This window comes from Chionomys nivalis, chromosome 16 (assembly GCF_950005125.1).
Source record: "Chionomys nivalis chromosome 16, mChiNiv1.1, whole genome shotgun sequence".
Lineage (NCBI taxonomy): Eukaryota > Metazoa > Chordata > Mammalia > Rodentia > Cricetidae > Chionomys > Chionomys nivalis.
This window is the reverse complement of record NC_080101.1, coordinates 22,883,197-22,903,937: the sequence shown is the minus strand read 5'-3', so window position 1 is coordinate 22,903,937 and position 20,741 is coordinate 22,883,197. Positions and strand designations below refer to the sequence as shown.

The following is a 20,741-nucleotide window of genomic DNA, read 5'->3' as shown; positions in this document are numbered from 1 at the left end:
TCCACCACTGCTTTCTGCTCTGAGGAAGAGATCCCGGTGCTTCTTTTATCAGCCAACAGGCAGAGAAATGAGAACTGTAAAACAGCAAAAGTTAACTCAAAATAAGAAGCTAAGACAGAACTCTTGGAGGTTGAGATAAACTCCCTTGGGGGAGAGTTCTCACAGGTGAAACTATGTGTAATTAAAATTAACTGTCTTGGGAAGAGAAGTGTAGAGAGACTAGGTGAACCCAGGGTAGAGATGCCGGCCAGCAGCTCTAAGGGAACAAGGACCGTCTAGGATTGATCTTCTCTACCGGCACGCAGAGACGGGACATAGTATTGCACGTTCTAGTTGTGTGGACCTGGGACAGGACCCAAGGTTCTGCCTTTCTCACGGGCTCCTAGCTTATGTTGATGCTGCTGGGGTGTAAGCCATTCTTTGAGGAACAATGGAACCTACTGGTAATAGGGATCCTTTGATATTAATAATAGCTATTTTTTTTAGCCAGTACATGGCACTGTGCCAAGAACTTTATATGCATGGTCATAATGTTGTTTGATGAATTTAGAAGCACCTGGGATGGATCACAGCAAGGAAGCCAGTCAAAAGCAATTAAAGCAACGTAGGCAGCAGATAGTAGAGATCTTCTCCAGAGGAAGTTGAAGTTGAGAGATGAACACAGATGCAAGGAACACCACACAGAGAGTCTCTAAAGTTACTGGGACAGGTTAAATTAATAGGCCCCACCCCAAGAAGGGGTCCCTAGGAGATTTTGGGGAAAGATTTCCGTGCAGATAAACTCAGAGCCATGGCCAACATGGACGGTAATGAATTGGGTTATAAATATGGAGAGTAGCCTCAAGTACTTTTAAGCGCCTACTATACGCCTGACATTATTCCAAGTACTCTGCATGTAAAGATCACTTAATTCTCACAGCAAGACAAGAGGCCACTGCCATTTTAGCCCTCTCTCACAAGCCTGGAAACTGACCCAAATCACCCAGATAATGGCTGACAGAGCGGAGAGGTTCGGAGGGGGCGCTCCTGCAGGGTAAGTCTGAGAGTTCAAGTTCTTTGCTGTTGGGAGCGTCTTAACAACTCCCGACTCATCCTTTGCACCCGAGCAACTTCCGCAGTTAGTGTCTATTCAATCATCTCTTGAGGGACTTTGGTCCATCTTACAGATCCATCTATCAGATGCATATTAGGTGTCCCTGATGCGCTAGGCTTGGTGCAGAAGATGGGGCCACAGTGAGCAAATCTAGGGCATTTTTTCCGAGGAGCTTAAATCTAATGAAGGAGGCAGGTGATTGTCACATGAATATCAGATTTCAAACTTGCCTGTCCTGGGAAGGGAGAGGATCCTGTATTATATATAAGAGAATCTGACCTGGATAGATGACAAGAAGGAAGCTTCCTTGGCGAGATATTGGATCTGAGATGATGGGTGGATCGTAACTAGCTGAATGGGGAAGAACCTGAGCATAGACTTGAATTATTTTACTCATTAAATTCCACCCTCTCCCTCTCCTCCCATCTACTTCTCCCCTACCCTTCTCCTTTCTCTCCTCCTACCTCCTCTTGACCTCCAACTCCCTCCTGCCTCCTTCCTGCCCAGCAGAGCCATTTGTGACGTGGATAACTAACAGGCATAGGAACCCAAACTTGTCTTTAAATGAGAACTGCCCCACTGGGCAGACTGTGCTGTTTTCTCCCTTGCTCTGACCCATCTGTCCAAAGCACTGGACACATATCTAGCCACAGACTAGATAGTTAATAAACATCTATGGGAAAAAGTAATGAGCCACTAGTTAATAAGATACACAGAAAGCAGGAGGGCCCTAAAGGAAGGCCAGTTCAGATCAGAAGGAGGAGGAACTTTCTAACAGTTAGAGGCAGTCAAAGGCAGTCAGCGGCTGTGAGCAAGTTCTCTCTAGTTTGGCTTGAAAGAAACTGGCCACTTGTGACTTTCCATTGTAGGCAATTGGCTTCATTCTTTGAATCTTCTTACGTCGTAATTAAAGATAACAGATCATTTGTCTCTCTCTGTCTCTTAAAATAATCTAAGTAAAAGAGTATAAGTTAGGGCTATTAGATGAATTTTATCAGCAGATTGAAATGACTCACCTGCCCGTCTAGCTGGAACCCGAATCTGGTGTTGTAGTCCTCTCTTAGGTGAGAATTTAAACAGAGCAAGTCACAAGCCCTTCCAGTGTACATACACAATGTTTGTGACACATGTCTAATACTTAACCGTGACGATGAATTCTGTTTTGACGTCTTGGAAACACAATGCTTGAGTTAAAATATTGAAAGGCAGGATAAATACTGTATAAATTCAGTGCACAAAGCTTGATGGGTCAAATCATGGGGGGTAATTTTTTCCATTGCTGAGTATCTGGCCATGTGCATCACACGTGCTAGGTGAGTACTCCATCACTAAGTCGCATCCCTCCTGATTCTTCTATACATGATTCTCTAGGAAAGGAGAAAACCCAAATATCTGGCTCCTCCCCCTCTGTATTTATGAACTCTGTATTTCAGCTCTGCAGCTGTTTGCCAATTTGCAAAGGAGCAGGGGGAGGGTGTCCCTTCACCTAAATATCAGTGATTAGGATTTTAAAGTTTTAAGAAATTTTAAATTGCTGAGAAGGTTCCAGACACTTGGCGACTCCCTGGTGATCTGAGAACCTTGCTGGCTGCTGGAACGAGTATGCACAGAGTCTGAATTTTAGCTCCTCCAGAAAACTGAAGAAGCCACAGACTCTGAGTGTTTACAGCAAGAAAGGAGCGAGGTGCCTTCGGCTCCTAACAGGAGTGTCTACGAATTCCTCAAGGAATTCCAGGCCGGTTGATCCAGCTGGCAGGAGGTATTGATCTCCACTTCGATTCGCTGAATAAATAATGGTTGCTATAGTTATTGAGCAGCCGCAACCGGCTGGAGAGCGGAGAAAACTCCACGCCCGTCTGTGAGTTTGGCCATGAGAAAGTCTGGCTCTGAGGACCCACAATCAATTGACGCCCCCTCCCGCATCACACTGGACAAATTGCTCAGCTTCTTCATCCTGATAATGAGTGTGGGATCTTGGATGTTCTGTGAGACAGGAGGTCCTGGAAGGATGGGAAAGCCTCAGTTAATGGACTGGCATTTGATTGTGAGAGACACCTCCTCTCCTGAGCTTGTAGATCAGATTTCATGTAGCTCAGGGCTAATAGAATTTCATATCAGCAAGTTAATGCTTGGCCATGTCACACATACGGCAGAGCTAACCTAGAAATTTTTAAAAAGAAATAGGTAAAAGAGCCATCCAGTTATCTCATGAATATTTTCACGTTTCGTTTCTTCTCATTCTTTATGTGAAGAGAAGAATTGTACACTCATTTATTTTGTGTGTATGTGTGCGTGCATGCACATTCCACAGTGCACTTGTGGAGGTCAAGAACACAACATCGGGGAATCCATTTCTCTCCTTCTACTGCGTGGAGACCACAGACTACACTCAGGTCATCGGGGTGGCACCAAATACCTTTACCTACTCAGCCATCTCGTCAACCCCAGATATGTAGTATTGTTTTGGCATAGATGCAATCACAGCCCAGGTACTATTTTAAATTTTCTTTCTCATTTAATGTTATTTATATTTTTTCCATTTTGCTCAGTAATCTTCATTCTTATCCCCAATAGTGTTAGGATCTCCTACTGCATGTACATGCCATTATTTATTTTCTCGGCGGTTCCCCTGTTCTCTAACTCTGTATCTCTCCCAGTGTTTCCTTTGTTTGGTTTCTTAGGTGTGGGGTGATAATAGATGAATGTTGCACCTAATAATTCCATACATATAAGGTTATTGTTGTTCTCCAGTTGACTTCTTTGGATAAATTCCCAAGAATGGGGTAGCTTGGTCAGAGGCTATGAATGTTTTATATCTTGACACTTACTGCCAAGTTTCCCACCTGGTTCTATGCTTTGGGGTGAACAAATAAGACTTTCAGCAGAAAACCTCTGTAAGCAAGACTCCTCAAGGTTCCCTTTCAGTGTTTCTTCTGAGCTTGAAGCACAGGGGCCATGCATTTAGTGGGGAGGTTTGCACCTGGCTAACCAGCTAATACTTTCCTAGCGCCCGCAGAGTCAAGAGCTGTAAAGCTTGAGGGTGTGGGGTTCCATTCTCTGATTTGTCTTCTAGCTGTGTCCTACTCATCAAGCTTCAGCCATTGTCTCAGGTGCTGAGTGTCCCAGGGTGTAGCACTCTACAGGTGGCATCTGTCACACTGTTGTAATTAAACGGCATTTATATAGATGATTATACTTTTCTGCCAATTCATTGTGAAATGCTGAAGATGAACAGGAAGGGTAGGACCCAGACTCACGCATTTTCCACCCTGCAATTCCCATTTTCCTAGGAAGATATTGAGTCTTGAAGAAATTGGGTCACGGAGTAAAGGGCAGAGTCAAAACTGGATTCAGATCCAAACCCCAGGCTTCTTTCTCTATAGAACACTTCATTAGACCAGAAACCTGCAAGCCATAATCCAATCCACTGAGGCACTAGGAGTGAGTTCTGTGATGTATGTAATTACATCTTAACCCATCAGCTCTGGAAGGGGTCTTAGAGCACCTTAACTCCACCCTCCTCGCTTAGTAAGGCCCTACTGAGGAAAGTTCTTACCCAAGTCACATACCCCAGCCACACTGAAGATGCAGGTTTCCTGGTTTACGGGCCTCATTTATTTGGGACAAGAAAGAAAAATGCCTACGTTCTTGTTTTCTTTAGCTTTTCCTTCAGGGAAATAAATAGCTTTTTCTAACAAAACCTGTGACTAAAACAACTACATAGAGAAGAAATTAGGAACTAATGGATTTATCACTGTTAGAAGGACACCTGCCCTTTCAAAAAGCGCAGTTTTATTTAAAGAAGACACATGGATGGGTGCACATGCACGCTCACACACACACACACACACACACACACACACACACACACACACACCAACATGGTGTTTAGATATAAACATACAAATAGAGGAAAACTGGGATGAAAGAGACCCTACTCTTCCCTTAGAAATGAGGTTCTGCTCTACACAGGCTGCGATAGCAAAGTCACGTGTATGGGATGTTGGGCTCCTGTGTTATCATGATATGATATATCATATCACAGCCAGAGAACAGACTCTGCCGGGAAGATGGGCTTCCAGCATCAGCTTTCTGCGACCGTGTGGTGGAGAACATCACTGACTTTACCACAAAGATCCCAACAGTCAATGTGGGAATACTTCTCTGTATAGCTTTGTGGAATTAAAGGGTGCTCTCTGAATCTTAATAGATGTCTGCTCCTTGTCCTCTCACCCCTCCCCCTCTCTGCTGTGAATTTTCTTTCTCTGCTCTGTGTGTCTCATAGTAGAGTTACTAGGCATAAGTCTGAGGGAAGAAACAAAACAGGGAAGGAAGGCTGACTTTTCCCAAAACCAGCTAGCATGGGAACATAGGATCTGGCATTGAGGGGCACACGTCGGTGGCTCCCTCCCGCTTCAGGACAGAAACATCCATTCACTTTCCTGTGCCAAGCCAAAGAGGCAAGACTGGCCGGCCAGCAAGCCCCAGGGATACTCCCACTCCTGCCTCTCCAGTGCTGAATTATAAGCATGTGCCACCACACCTGACAGTCCCTGGGAATCCAAAGCAGGTCCTGGCAGAACTACTAGATGATCTGCCACCCCAGTCCGCAGAGGGCACTGTGCTTGTGCAATGCCTGCCTAACCCATCTGGCAGAAAATGAGAAAGAGCTTGACCTCTAGAGCCTTTTGACCTGCCCCCCAAAACTTAACCCTCCTCTGTCCTTCTGCAGAGCGACATGGGTTAAAAGAACCAAAGAGAGTGGAGGAGCTACGCAGCAAGATCACGAGCAGCTTAAAGGACCACCAGAGGAAGGGGCAGGCCCTCGAGCCCACAGAGCCCAAGGTCAACCGTGCACTGGTGGAACTGAAGAAGATCTGTACCCAGGGCCTCCAGCGCATCTTCTACCTGAAGCTGGAGGACTTGGTGGCCCCACCTTCGATCATCGACAAGCTCTTCCTTGATACCCTGCCTTTCTGAGCAGGGAACCCCTTGCTCTGCTGGCAATTGATCACTAAGCTAGCTAAAGGATGGATCTGAACACCCGCCACTCCATCCTTCCTTCAGGGGAAAGCAGCTTCCATAGAAAGCAAAGACTTTTTTTTTTTTTTCTGGTACCTTTCCTTACAACCTAAAGCCAGAAACCTTGCAGAGTATTGTGTTGGGGTTGTGTTTTATATTTAGGCTTTGGTGAGTGGGGTGGGAGGGGGTCTATAGTCCATGAGGCTTTTCTAAGAAATTGCTGACAAAGCACTTTTGGATGATGCTATCCCAGCAAGTGGGGGGGGGGGAGGATAATATAACTGTTTAAAAACTCTTTCTGGGGAATACAATTATGGTTGCTTTGTATTTCAAAACAAGACCAGCCGAGGGCTGCTCACCAGGGTAGACTGTGTCTTAAGACTGATCCCTTTGGGATATACTTCCTGTATCAAAGGTACATACATCATGCAAGCAAGGCAGAAAAGTCCTTTTTCTTCATTTCTTTCTTCTTCTTTATAAAAACAAAAACAAAAACAAATGGCAAAAAAATGGAAGATCATCTACAAATCAGACTTAGCAAAATGATAATGGCTGTTTGCTTCCATATACAAGTGCAATTTTTTAAAGTGCTGTCTTACTAAGTCTTGTTGGTGAGCTCTCCCTTATTTTATATGGAAATAAGGAGGCAGTCATGTTAGCAAATGACATGCTCATTTTCCTAGCAAAGGCTTGATCCACCTGCCCTGTAGAACCCTTCGGAGGTCAGCCCACCTAAGACTTGCAGGCCATTCTTGATGGACTTTGACCCCTGATGACTATCCAGCTGACCTGAAGGGAGTCAGGTTATAAAATGGGTTGCGTACAACTGCATTTGTTATATTCTATCAACCTGGACAGAGTTCTCTAGACCTACTAATATTGTAGCAACTTCTGGTTCATCCATTCAGAAGCCCAAGGAGTGTTGGGTGAATCAATCAAGTTTTTGCTTTCCCTCAAGGAGAACATGCGAATAAGTAGGAACTGGGTCACACAGGGTAAGCACCAGAGGTGATAAGGATTTATATATACATATATGTATATATATACATCTATATATATATATACACATATAAAATTTAATTTTTGTTATTGGTTAAAGAGACAATTTTGGAAAGCAAGCGAATCATCTTTTTTTTTTTTTTAAAAAAAAAAAGAAAAACCATAGTATTAATGTGAGGACTAGAAAGATTAGTGGGTTGCAGTTCAACATTCCGTGTTTGTGCCCCCTTTTATATGTTTCTACTGTTGATGCCATATTATTATGAAATAATTTGTTGCATAGTGTCCTTATTTGTATGAACATTTGTATGCACGTTATATTGTAATAGCTTTGCCTGTATTTATTGCAAGACCACCAGCTCCTGGAGGCTGAGTTACAGAATAATCAAATGGGGTGTTCATGGTGACTTGGATACACCAGTTAGAAATTAAATAAGCATATATATATAAACATAGCAGGTTACATATATATTTATAATGTGTCTTTTTATTAACCATTTGTACAATAGATGTCACTTCCCAGGCCTTTATGTTATCCTTCATTTGCAGTGACCTTTAAGGCAGCACTGTTTAGCACTTTGATATGAAAATTTTGCTTATGTTTTGCTAAATTCAAATAATGTTTGAAGATTTTTAGGTCTAAAAGTCTTTATATTATATACTCTGTATCAAGTCGAGATACCTTTGGCCGTTTTGCTAAGAATCAAACTTTGAATGTCAAACTGATGTCACAGTAGCTTTTGTTAGCTTTAAATCATGTTTGCTTTAGTCTTTTTAAAAAAAATAACAAAACTATGTTGTTTATATTGTCATTAAATTATACAATCAAACAAATGCCAAATGAATTGCCTAATTGCTGCAAAGTAATTATCTCTGCAGTTAGCTGCAGATAACAGATCATATCCTTTCCTCTCCCCCCCCCCCCCACCCAAATCATTCGGATATTTGATTGTGTATTTTGTGTGAGATTTTATGGAAGATATTACTTTTCTATCAAGATGGCAGGGCCTGGAATGTTAGGATTTTGAACCTCAGACTTGGAAGGGGCCTGACTCATCAACTGATCAGATCTCCTGAAGTTCATGATGGAGAAGACTGGGGCCCATTGCAGGGCAAACAGCTGCAAGAGAATGGAGACTAGCACCTCGTTCACCTTTGCTTAGTCCTTCCCCCACCACTCACTGCATCCATAGGAAGTAGACTCTCAAACATAGTCACTAATACTAACACTGTACCTGCAGACAGCCTTGAATAAAATAGTACTTCGGCATTAATTTGTTGAGCTTATATGCAAACATAATAAACATTATTAAATATCAGGAAAGCTAACATTTCACACAGGATCTCTTCAGATCAAATTCAAATTGAATTTGAATAAATTAGAAGTACTGAGCGTACATAACCTTCTTGTGCACCTTGAGTATTCGAAAGTTAATCCTTGTTTTTGTCCTGTCCGAAAAGGAGAGCCAAATGGTGGCTCAGTGCTCTAAGGAAATGCTGTTCCTTTTTGTCAGTCCATCAGACTAAAGGGAAAGGACTGTCTAGGCATCCTGTCTACTGATTTGAAGAAATAATGGAGCTGTTTTAGTTACAGGGCCAGACAGTAGTGCTCAAAGGAAAGACTATACAGCCAGTGTTCTTCCGTCTTCCATAGTTATCACAACTATGAGAGCCTCTCAAGTCATCTAGCTGTTCAATTTTTTTTTTAATGTTGACACACAAGTATAAGAAGAGTGGATGGCTCGCTAGCTCTGAGGAGGACAAGCATTAAGGCAGGTGATTCCTCCCCTTGAGGGAGTGTTCTCTCAGTGTGAAGCCACCCTCGGCTGGAAATTGGGTATCTACCTGCTGTTATTGGAGAGTGCCTTGCTTTTGTTTCAAATGGCTGAGTTTCCCTAGCCCTTCTCCTCTAACAGCATTGCTTTTTAGTGTGTGTTAACCTGTGGTTTGAAAGAAATGCTCTTGTATATTAACAATGTAAATTTAAATAATTAAATTAAATTACATTTTACCAGTGGCTACCGGTGTGTTGAATGGGCATGCTTCCTTCAGCAGCTTTCTCTTAATTGGGATAGTAATATTTACTGTAAAGTCTTTAAACGCGTCCACAAATGGATCTTTTTTTTAAAAGGCTTAGTGATGCTGCAAAGTTAATAGATATTCTGGATCAGGGATAGATTAAACCTTAGCAATTGGGAAGAAGGATGCGCTAAATTCAATAACCATTTATTGACTGTTTCCTGGGGGTAAGGCATGCTGGGTGCACCTAGGACACACACATATGCCCATTGTGTAAAACTACATTTTTTTTCCAACTGCAGATAATGTGGATGGAACTATTTGTTGCCTAGTAGTCTTCATAGAGACAAGGAATAATCATCTTTGCATCAAGATGATATTGTTTGTGAGCCCAAAATTGTGAGACTCGAGGCTGTAGTCTTCCAAAACTGAGCAGTGTGCTCTAATCCACCCCACCCCCCTCCTCCTGGTTTATTCCATTGCTGCTGCCTGGACCAAAGTTCCTTCTTTCTGAAGGCCACAAATTCAGTTTGATTCAAACTCATCCCAAAACCTCTTAGAGTCTCCGTACAATGTGTCTTCCTGGGAGTTGATCCTTTGAAAGTAGAAATATTGTGGTTGTTCTAAGGAAGATCACCAGGCCCACATCAGGCATTTTCTGTGACAACTAAATCCGGTGTGATGCTCAGGATCCAGGCCTTCTCCATACTGGTCTGCAGCAGCTTCATTAGCTCAAGTGTAAATATGCTGAGGAAGAAACAAAGGAGGGGTACAGCACATCTCCAGCTGTATATGATTAAAATAAATGGTAAGCCAAGAGCTTACTAAAGCCCTTTTCTGGAGACGATAGGGACAAAGGCCTGGTTTGAATAGGAAGGGACAGGAGACCAGGGATAAATAAATCAGATTTGCCCGTGGCTGAAATTTATAAATGTACAGGGATAAACACAGAAAGTTTGTTGTTGACTTTTTTCCATAGCAGAAAACACACAGTACGTTAAAAAGTGCCACCATTTTAACTGTACTGGTCAATAGTGTTAAGTAAGGACACTTAGAGTGACCAAGCAGTTTCAAGAATCTTCCCATCTTGCAATGCTGAAACTGTACCCATTAAACAACAACTCCCCATTTTCTGCTCAGAGCCCCCTGAGAGATATTTCTGCCTCTGTAAATTAATCGCAGGATTTGGCCCTTTTGGTCTGGCTGATTTCACTTAACACTCTGCAACAAGTACCAGGATTTATTTCTTTTCTAAGGCTAAATACTCCACTGTAATGTATAGTCCACATTTTGCTTAGCTATTTCTTTCTCAGTGCATACTTGGACTATACCCACCTTTTGGCTATGATGACCAACAGGTGAATAGCCAAAAGAGGTGTCCCAGGTCCTCACACCCTGCTTTCTCCTCTCCCAGTAATTGTTGGCCTCTCCTAAGTAGAATGTAAACACTTTCCACCTATAGGTGCATTTTGTTATTGTTTTGGTTTGGTGATTTGGGGTTTTTGTGTTTTGTTTTACTTTCACTTTGCCTTAGCTATTGATTTCAGGGGATCCCCCATTAGTCCTTCTTTCAGGAAAGATCTGAAATTTTCTCCGCAATCATGGATATATATAAACCTTTGTTCTAAAGCTAGACTAACAACTGGAAAAAGAAAACCTAAAATCTGAGAGGCTCTCAGGACTGGTCCAGATGTTTGTCTTCGGAAGTCCTCAGTCAAATGAAAAATCCCAAGCGTCAGAAGATGATTCTGCATTTCTAGTGCTCAACACCCCACAGGGTGCACAGAATTTGTGGTAGTCTGTAAGTAACTGGGCCCCCGGATCTCACGGGGATTGGCACCATTAGGTGCGGCTTTGCTGCAGTGAGTATGGCCTTGTTGGAGAAAGCGTATCACTATGGGTATAGGCTTTGAGGTTTCCTGTGCTCAGACACTACCCAGTGTCTCAGTCCGTTTCCTGTTGCCTGCAAGATATAGGGCTCACAGCTCTTTCTCCAGGACTGTGTCTATCTGCATGCTGCCCTGTTCCCCTTCATGATGGTAATGGACTGAACCTCTGAAACTGTAACTGAACCAGCCCTGTTAAATGTTTTCATTTTTGTGTTGCTGTGGTCATGGTGTCTCCTCACAACAGTTAAAAACTCCAATTAAGAATTCTTCAGGAAGTGTTTCCTAGAGCCTTCCTCGACATTGTCCCCACGTTGTTCTGTGACACTGATGGGGATACCATGACTCATGTTGCTATATGATGCCCTCCCGACCTTATTTATTGCTCCCGTCTCTATATGAGAACCATTTCATGCTTCCGTCAGAGTCAAGGGGTCATCAGCCCTCCTGTTACCTGCTGTGATGTGCCCACCCCTCGTTGATTAAGCTCCTACTCTTTACACCAGATTCTTTAGCAAGCCCATTTACCCATGGTGCCATATAATGCTTAGTATTTCTCAGACAGTGTGGCTTTCCTAGGTCTAAAAAGGAGGAAAGAGCCTGGGAGAGGTTAAACTATAACCCAAGATCACACAGACAGCATATGAGGTTTGAATGCAGGCCGGCACTTCCCTACTACCCCTCATTGTCTTCCGGAACTCCCTAACTACCACCTGTTCCTGGGTAGAACTAAAGCCACTTAGCGTCAGTTCCTCACTCATGAGCAAAGGGTAATAATTCCACCCCAGAACCATAGCCAGACTCCAGCATCCATTTGTCCTTCCTGATTTACCAACTCCCCAAACTGCTGGATTCTCTGCAGGCACAGGCCACGCAGCCCCCGCGGTCCTCAAGGCCCATCACTTGCTAACCTCAGGTGCTTCTCTTGAAACACCAGCATTCTCTCTCCTTAGAGCAGACTCCCACAGATCACCATTGCCTCCCAAAGTTCAGAGGGCTTAAAACTTCCACTCCTGAGGCCCCCCACTTCCCCTTCCCCCACGTCTGAGGAGCTATTCCCAGTTGACGGCTGCTGGGGGGGAGTCACTTTTTGTTAGGCATGTGGCTACCAAAAGGCTCCTCAAGCCCCAGTGAATGACCCCATGCCTGTGGGTAGATAGGCAGCAGGAACTAAGTGGGTTAAAATAAATAAGTAAAACTTTATGTAAAAAAAAAAAAATAGGACATGAAGTTGAGAGAAAGACATGGCACAGATTCCTGGGGGAAGTGAGGGGTGTGTATAATCAAGATACATTGTTAAGTCCCTATTGCACTTCAGACACAGGCCCAGAGGCCCCTGAGCTGGAACTGACCTGAAAGCCTCCCCCCTGAGGACCAACTTTCATTGTACTGGAAGGTACCACACAAGCTTTCAGAACGAGGAAGCATCCAGCAGTTCTTCCCAGCTTATGAACCACAACCAGCAAGGCACAATAACTCTAAGGGTACAGGAGTGAAATGTGTACCTTGGTGGTTACCAACAGCTCTCCAATTGGACTTAAAACCTGCTCAGCAAGAAGGAGGCTGGTTACTGACAACCTAGCCACTACCCGGGGCTAGTGACGTCATCAGACTTGGAGGAGAACCTTCAACTCCTACTCTACTACATCAACATCAACCCTAACCACATTCCAAATCACCGTCCTTAGACCCGCAGATAGATGCGCTCCTCATCCCTCATCAAGGAAGCATTCTACAGATTCACAGCCAATCTACAAGCAGAGTTGTGGAGCCCAGACCCAATGGATGCTCTACAACACAACTCCAGCACCTAAGGTTCAGGAGTCCTTGTGAACCTAACAACTGTAAGAGCCAGAGCATCAGGGAGTTGCTATGAGATGGGCTCTCCCAGGGATTTCAGAAACTACACCCATAAAATTTCACCAACATGGGATTAACAAGGACAACAACAACAGATACACCAAGGTGGATGGGGAAAGTCCTTAACCCTATACAAAAAAAAAAAAAAAAAAACCTACAGGGAACTACAGAATTCTGAGAGAGAAGAGAGAGAGAGAGAGAGAAATAGTCTTCCCCAAGGAAGAGTGCTCCAAGTAGATTCTAATAGCAAATGGTCATTCTGGAAACATTCTGTTATATAGATTGAGCAGATTGTATCTATGTGTTTATACACACACACACACACACACACACACACATATATATACACACACAAATATGTATGCATGCATGTAAAAACAATTTATTGAATTTGGAAGAAAAGAAGGGTATAGACATCAGACAGACAGACAGATAAATAGATATATAGACTGCATTAAAAACCCTGGTGGCTCACACCTTTGGTCCTAGCACTTAAAAGGCAGAGGTAGGTGGACATCTGGGAGATCCAGACCAGCCAGGACTAAACAGTGAAACTCTGTCTGAGGAAAAAGAAATAGGCAGTGTATACACGTATGAAATTTCCAAAGAATGACTAAAAACCAAGGACATGATTTGCTAGAGTGTACAGTGTGTGTTCCAGCAGTGACTTTGAGCATCTCATGCTTGCTGTGCCCCTGTTTGTATCAGCGGCCATGTATTGTGACTGCTCCACACCATCTGTGAACACACACACACACACCTGTGGGCACACAGACACGATGTTTGCATACTCGACACATTACCTACAGACCACTCTCAGGACTTATTTTCAATGGCTATTTTGGTTGTTAACTTGACTACTGTGGAATTAACTAAAATCCAAAAATGACTAGGCACACCTGTGAGGGATTTTTTTTTTTTTTGCTTAATTAAATCATTTGAAGTGGGACAATCAGATCTTTGAGGAGGGAAGACACACCTTTCATATAGGTCACACCTGCTGGAAGCCTATAAAAGGACATGGAAGAAGGAAGCTTTTACTCTTTGCCTGCTTGCTCTTGCCTTGTCTAGCAAGTTTAACCCTTCGCAGGCATTATATTCCACTTCTGGATTCCAGAGTATACTGAAGACCCGCTGAGACATCCAGCCTTGTAGACGGAGTAACTACTGGATACTTGGACTTTCCATTCACAGCCTGCTATTGTTGGACTAGCTGAACCATAGTCTGTAAGATGTGTGTGTGTGTGTGTGTGTGTGTGTGTGAGAGAGAGAGAGAGAGAGAGAGAGAGAGAGAGAGAGAGAGAGAGAGAGAGAGAGTCTATAAGTTCTGTTACTCTAGAGCAGTGGTTCTCAACCTTCCTAATGCTTCCATCTTTAACACAGTTCCTCATGTTGTGGTGACCCCCCAACCATAAAATTATTTTATTATTACTTTATAACTGTAATTTTGTTACAATTATGAATCATAATGTAAATATCTGATATGCAAGGTATCTGATGTGCCATCCCCAAAGGGGTTGTGAACCACAGGTTGAGAACTGCTACTCTAAACAATCCTAAGACAATATTTCTATCATTAAATAATTCATGCCTGTCTAAATATGTAAGAACATGTCCATATATGACAGTGTATACACACATGTATATCATCCTAATATGACTATATTGATAATTTCCTTATCAGTACACGTATATTTATTAGGTTTTCATTTCTATTATTTGTGGGGGGTAGTAGGTGCACGCGTGCGTGCGTGCGTGCGTGCGTGCATGTGTGTGTGCACGCGTGTGTGTTTACCTGTGCACTGGTATACAGAGGCCTAAACTTGATGTTGGGTGTCTTCCTCTATCTCACTTTCTCACTTCATTTTCTCTTCCTTCCTTCCTTCCTTCCTTCCTTCCTTCCTTCCTTCCTTTCTTTCTTTCTTTCTTTCTTTCTTTCTTTCTTTCTTTCTTTCTTTCTTTCTTATCTGTTTGTCTGTTTGTTGAAACAGGGTCTCTCACTAAACCCTGGAGTTGACCAGTTCGTTTACATTGACTGGCTAGCAAGATCCAGGGAATCTTCCTGACTCTATTAACCTTCCCACCCCCCACCCCTACCCACAAGTCTGAGGTTACAGGGCTCTGGACTTTTGTTCTCCCCTCCCTTCCCCACAAACACTGAGAATGCGTGGGTCCTGGATTTTCTCATGGGTGCTAGGGATATAAGGGCAGGCACAACAAGCATTTTAGTAGCCAAGTCATCACGCCAGACCTCTAAAGATTTACCGTCTTAGTCACTCAGTGATTTTTAATGATTTTATTTTACACTTTTCTGTACCTTACTTGTGTGGAGCATGAATGCTGTTGAAATTCATATGAAGGCTAGAGGGCAGTTTTCAGAATCATTTCTCTGCTTTCAATACATGGGTCCAGGGGACTGAACTCAGGGTCATCAAGTTTCACAGCAAATGCCTCTATCCACTGAGCCATTTTGCTAGCCCACTCTTTCTTATTTTAAAAGACCGATTACCTTTACATTTATATTTTTGTTTCTCATGTTGCCAAGATTCTATGGGAAATTAAAATAATACAATAATTGGAAATGCATACCTGATTTAAAAGTGAAGTATTTAACATATACAAAATGAACTCTATTGAAAGCCAAAAATAACTAAAATATTTTATACAATCAAAAAGAATGATATAATAAACATCTCTGAACATCACCAACACAAAAACATCTAGAATTTCCACTGTCCAGTTAAATATCCCTTACTCCCTTATAATCTGAATATTAGATTACCATTGGCTATGATATATATTCCTAAGCAATGTACAGTTTTAATATCATGAGTTAAATAATTAGTATTCAGAAATTAGTTTTTCCTTGGGTCAAACTCTACTTAAGATCTGTCCATGATGTACAGAGCTCTTGTTAGCTAATTTTGACTATTCCTCTCTTCATATGCTATAATTTCTCTATTCATTTTGCTTCAGCCAATGCATTGTGCTCAGGTTCTTACTCCAAATGCATGTTGTGAGCATTTTTATATTTTTAATCTCCTCATGAACACAAGCAGGAGTTTTGCCACATTTTCAAAGTGCGATCTGTGTGCCAGCAATATCTGCTTCCTCTGAGATCATTCTAGAAACATAACTTTTGATCCTCATTCCAGACCAGTAGGATCCACTTATAACTATTTATTAATCTAGTGGTTACAAAATAACATAATATTTATATCTTATATCTTATATCTATTCTTTTTAGAGAATAAACTTAATCTGATCAAAGCAGTGCTAGCCCCTTACCTTGCAGACCCAGCTAACCAGTCCCCCATTTTCTGTTTTTTTCTATTCCTCATTTCCAAGAGGGCGTACTTCCTGCCATCTTGAAGACCAGAAATGTCTTCACTGTATTCACATGCCATGGCATCTTCTAGAAGGCATTTGAGACAGTACAACTGTTGCCTGGCCCAGAGATGGCTCTGCGTGAGGAAATATCAATTTGGAGGAGAGTCAAGGACACTCTCATGATAGGCAGCATCTTGGGACGGTTTATAAATAAATGGAAGACTGGTATTGGAATCTGCCTGATTTGTATTGTAACCCATATGCTAGCTAAGGCCTTTTCTCCCTGGGATCGAGAAGAGATTATTTTAAACTCGGTTCCACAAATAGGAAGGTCCAAAGACCTCCTAAGATAGCTACAGATTCTGCCAGTTTCTGTACCAGCTCTGGCTTCAGGCTCCCACTTCTGTTCCATCAGCTCTACTCGTGCCTCTTCTTGCTCTTTTCCCGGTGTTGCATCTGTTTCTTGTGCAGCTCTAGAAGGACTTAGGTCTTTCTCATAATCCCCACTCACACATTAGCAATAAGACTTTATCAGGTCCTAGAAACCTAAGTGACGGTGCTTTCTGCCTCTTCCTCTCCATCCCTCCGTCGGGGTCATGGATGCTACCCTAGACCTTGGATACAGAATTTCCTTCTACAAACCACAGAGAAGTGAGCTACCCTGTCAATAGACTTCCCGAGAGAGGAAAGGGACTCTGAGTTGAACCATGGTTATTGGAGACAAACTATATTCCAAACAGAGCACATCAGATGCAAGAAAAAATGCTTGTGTGAAAGACAGGTGGGAAAGAGTCAGGAGTGTTAAGGATAATGACTCAATATGAGTCACTCATGTTTTGAAGATACTAAAAATAAACTACCAAGATGTCTGTTCTAGTGTGCTTTCTGATACTGTCATAAAACCTGGATCAAAAGCAATTTGGGGAGGAAGGATTTAGATGGTCTATCCTTCAGGTCATAGTCCACTATTGAAGAAGTCAGAGGCAGGAACCTGGAGGCAGGAACCTGGAGGCATGCTACTTGTTGGTTCACTCTCAGGCTCATTCAATGGCGCATGCTCAGCTAGCTTTCTTATAGGCCACTCACAGTAGATTGGGCCCTCCTGTCTGTGTCAACAATCAAGATAGTCTGCCACAGCAAGCCCGCCAACCAGCCCTTTGATAGAGGCTCTCTCAAGTGATTCTGGGCTGTATCAAGTTGAGAGCTGAAGTCACTGAGGACGCTATGTAAGACCGTGTGGGTTTCTTCTTTATTCATTCAGTGTTGAATATGACCTTACATTTCTCCTTCCTCATAACTTGTAGACCTGGTGATGTGTCCTCAACATTTTCTTTTGTTTCATGGTTTTTCTCGTATGTTCTCATTTGTCCCGAGCTTTTGGCATTTCTCCATTCCTGAGAGAGAGGAAAAAAAAAAAACTGATTCTTCTGGCTTAACTTTCCATGTTTAACTTTCTGCATTGTTGATGCTGGGCATTCAATAGTAGGTTCCCTTAGTAACTGGTCCGTTCAGTTGCGGTTGAAGAGGGACATGCATTGACCCTTTAGAAAATGTGTGTGTGTGTGTGTGTGTGTGTGTGTGATCATGTATGTGTTTTCATATGCATTTGGATGGAGGCCAGAGGTCAATGTCAGATATCTTCCCTACTTACTATTCCACCTTATTTTCTGAGACAGGGTCTCTCGCTGAACCCAGAGCTTACCAAATCATCTTGTCTAACTAGCCAACCCATCCTAGGGATCTGCCTACTTCTGGGTCTCCAGCCCTGGAGTTCATGCCATGACACCCAGCTTTTTCTAGCCATGCTGGTGATCCAAATTCAGGTCCTCATGCTCACAGCAAGCACTTACCTACTGTTCCATCTTCCCAACCCAAAATACCATCTAGGTCTGGGCAGCTGCACCCCGGAGAACTGGAGATCCTGATGAGTCCTGTGCACGCTATGGGTGGGTATGAGCAGTCACGGGGTTCAGTGGGGTCTTTTTTTTTTCCTCTCCAGTAACAAACACAACACCTGGATTAGGTGGAAATTTTTTTAAGAAAATTCTCCTTGAGTCAATTCAGACTAGACATTCCCTGATGGGCGTTGGAAGTGGAGGAATGTGAACATTTCCCCAAGGAAGAGAACGCAGCGTGATTCTCAAAGTTGGTGTCCAGAGTCAAAGCGTCTAGTTTCATCTTTTTCTGAACTTCATTGCCAAAGAGCAAGCTAGCAAGAGAGAGAAAATCAACACAACCCCAAGGAAGGTTTGTTTTTGCCTTCCCTTTAGAAAGCAGCTGTCAGTTTAACTTATTGCAAAATACTGTCAGTGATGAGCATGACTGAAAATGCGTTTTATCTGTAATTAGAGAGATTACATTAAACACTATTATTTGCCAACACACATTGAATTAACCCTAATCGAGGCTAGCAAATAGTAGAGCCTGCCTATTTTTCGCCTCAAAATTTTTAGAAAATTGTGACAGTTGACACACAGGGACAATGCTGACAAGATTTCTTTCTGTCAGATGCCAGACAGTAATTGTAATTGCCTTTAAAAATGTTTTAAGCGGTTTCGTTAGTAAATCAGAAGTTGCCACAAATCAGCCTGATAGTTTTGAAACATGGGGGCTGTTGACTGTGCATTCCAATCTGAGTTTAAGGAATTGATTTCCTAAGGACTGTAACTTCGCATCTGTTTTGCAGGTGTAATTAATTCACTCTGATTAATGTGATTAGCATGGATATCGGCGGATTACATGGGATGCCCCTTATTTGTTCACTTGTTTTTATTCTGCCATGATGTCCTTTGGGAAATCATATAAGTGATTTGGGGGCTGTGTCTTCCTGGTGGCTCTGATCACATTGAATTTCTGCAAAGGAAGAATCCCGGTGGGAATTCCCTGATTATTCACAGACAGTGCAGCAATGTAGTTTGGTTTGAGGGTCTTATTGAAGTTTACACAGTCCCTGTCTTGAAGGAGCTTATAATCCAGAGGGGAAGATGAGGCAAACATTCCAATGCCAGTCACTCACAAGGTAGAATGGCTGTCCTCCAGTGCTTCCTCTGCACAGTCCTCCCCATCTCTCCCGATTCAACACCGCCTCTGAAGGCGGTCAGCGGCCCACCTCACTGCTGCTGAAGGCCGTCAGTGGCCCACCTCGCCGCTGCTGAAGGCGGTCAGCGGCCCGCCTCGCTGCTGCTGAAGGCAGTGTATGGCCCACCTCGCCGCTGCTGAAGGCAGTCAGCGGCCCACCTCACTGCTAACGCTTCCCACTCTCTTCGACCATCTTTTCTGTGGTGTCAGCCACTGCTCTGAAACTTATACGTCCAATTCTGTCTTTTCCTGGGAACTCCAGGCCTGGGAGCGGAGCATCACATACTCCCCGATAGCTTCATCTGTCTATTGCAAGGGTGGCCGGCACCCTAGACCCAACTCTGTCTCCAAACTCCCGTCTGCTCCTGTCTTCCCACTCACTACAAATGGCTCTTCCATCCACCCATGCAAGCTCACCACTGTGAACCTCAGGACCAAAAGGCACTCATCTGTAGCATGTAGTTCTTAAACAGCAATGCTCATCCTTATAATCATAGAGAACCCCTAGGAAGCTTATTGAAAGAGGGTTTCTTGGTACTCATGCCCAGAGATTCTGTTTCCGTGGCGGAAGAGGGATCCGCGAATTTGCGTTTCTAACAAGTTCCAGCAGTCCCATTCTGAGAATGATTTGCCTTGGAAAACAAAGCCTACGCGAGCACTGCCAAGTCACCATCGTGTATGTGGTCAGTGATGGAGAATGAAAGTCCAGAAATCAAACCAGTAAGAAGAATGGCAGAGCAGGTGAGCCAGGTGGTGCACATCGAAACCCTCCCCTCTGCTGGGTACAGTGCGAAGCTCTGAGTATGCTCTCAAACACAGCAGTGGGTGAGACTTTGATACAATCTGTGTCTGTAGCCAGCTGTCCCTGGGCCTTGTCTGTCTCACCTTAGAGGAAGGGGATAATAACGCCGCTGTGTACCAACTTTATGAGTCATCGTGGAGGACTAGATTAGAGACCTAATTCAGTGCCTGGCACATCGATTCTCAATAGGGCTACTTAATAAATTATATTAGTTTGCATTTAGCTTAAGAATTATCCACTCTTAAGTGATCTGTAAATGGTAATTGCTACATGGTCGCTTGTTTGGGTACCGGAGGTGGAGCGTGTGCTTTGTCCTCAGTTTTAGTGGCTATCGCTGCTGGCATTAAGTCATTGCCTTCCTTGGTAAGCTTACCCAGGTTATGAAGAAATTATAAGTCAGAAAAAGTTCCAAGTACCTGAAGACGTGATGAAACGTTGAGTGTTGCAAAACCTAGAGTTTCTTTTGCTCTTTAAAACGATAGGGTTTGGGGTCTTAATAAACTTGGCACTTCCCAGTAAAGGCCTTTCCCAAAATTATTATACTATTTTACTACCTGTGATTATTCTGGGTAAATTAAAATTATCTCAGGGCTTCTGGATATGAGGGTGACTTAGAGGCCACTTGGGAATGAACAGCTGATTATAGCTAGAG

General features: G+C 43.1%; 1 protein-coding gene across 1 annotated transcript in view; it reads left to right on the top strand.

Annotated features, from left to right (window-relative positions):
* Positions 1 to 6,278, top strand: part of Nr4a3 (nuclear receptor subfamily 4 group A member 3) — a 38,115-nt gene extending 31,837 nt beyond the window's left edge. The window contains exon 8 of the mRNA XM_057790642.1: positions 5,826 to 6,278. Within this exon, the coding sequence (XP_057646625.1) occupies positions 5,826 to 6,073 (248 nt within the window). The 3' untranslated portion in view covers positions 6,074 to 6,278. The remainder of the gene's footprint in view (positions 1 to 5,825) is intronic.
* The last annotated feature ends 14,463 nt before the right edge of the window (positions 6,279 to 20,741 follow it).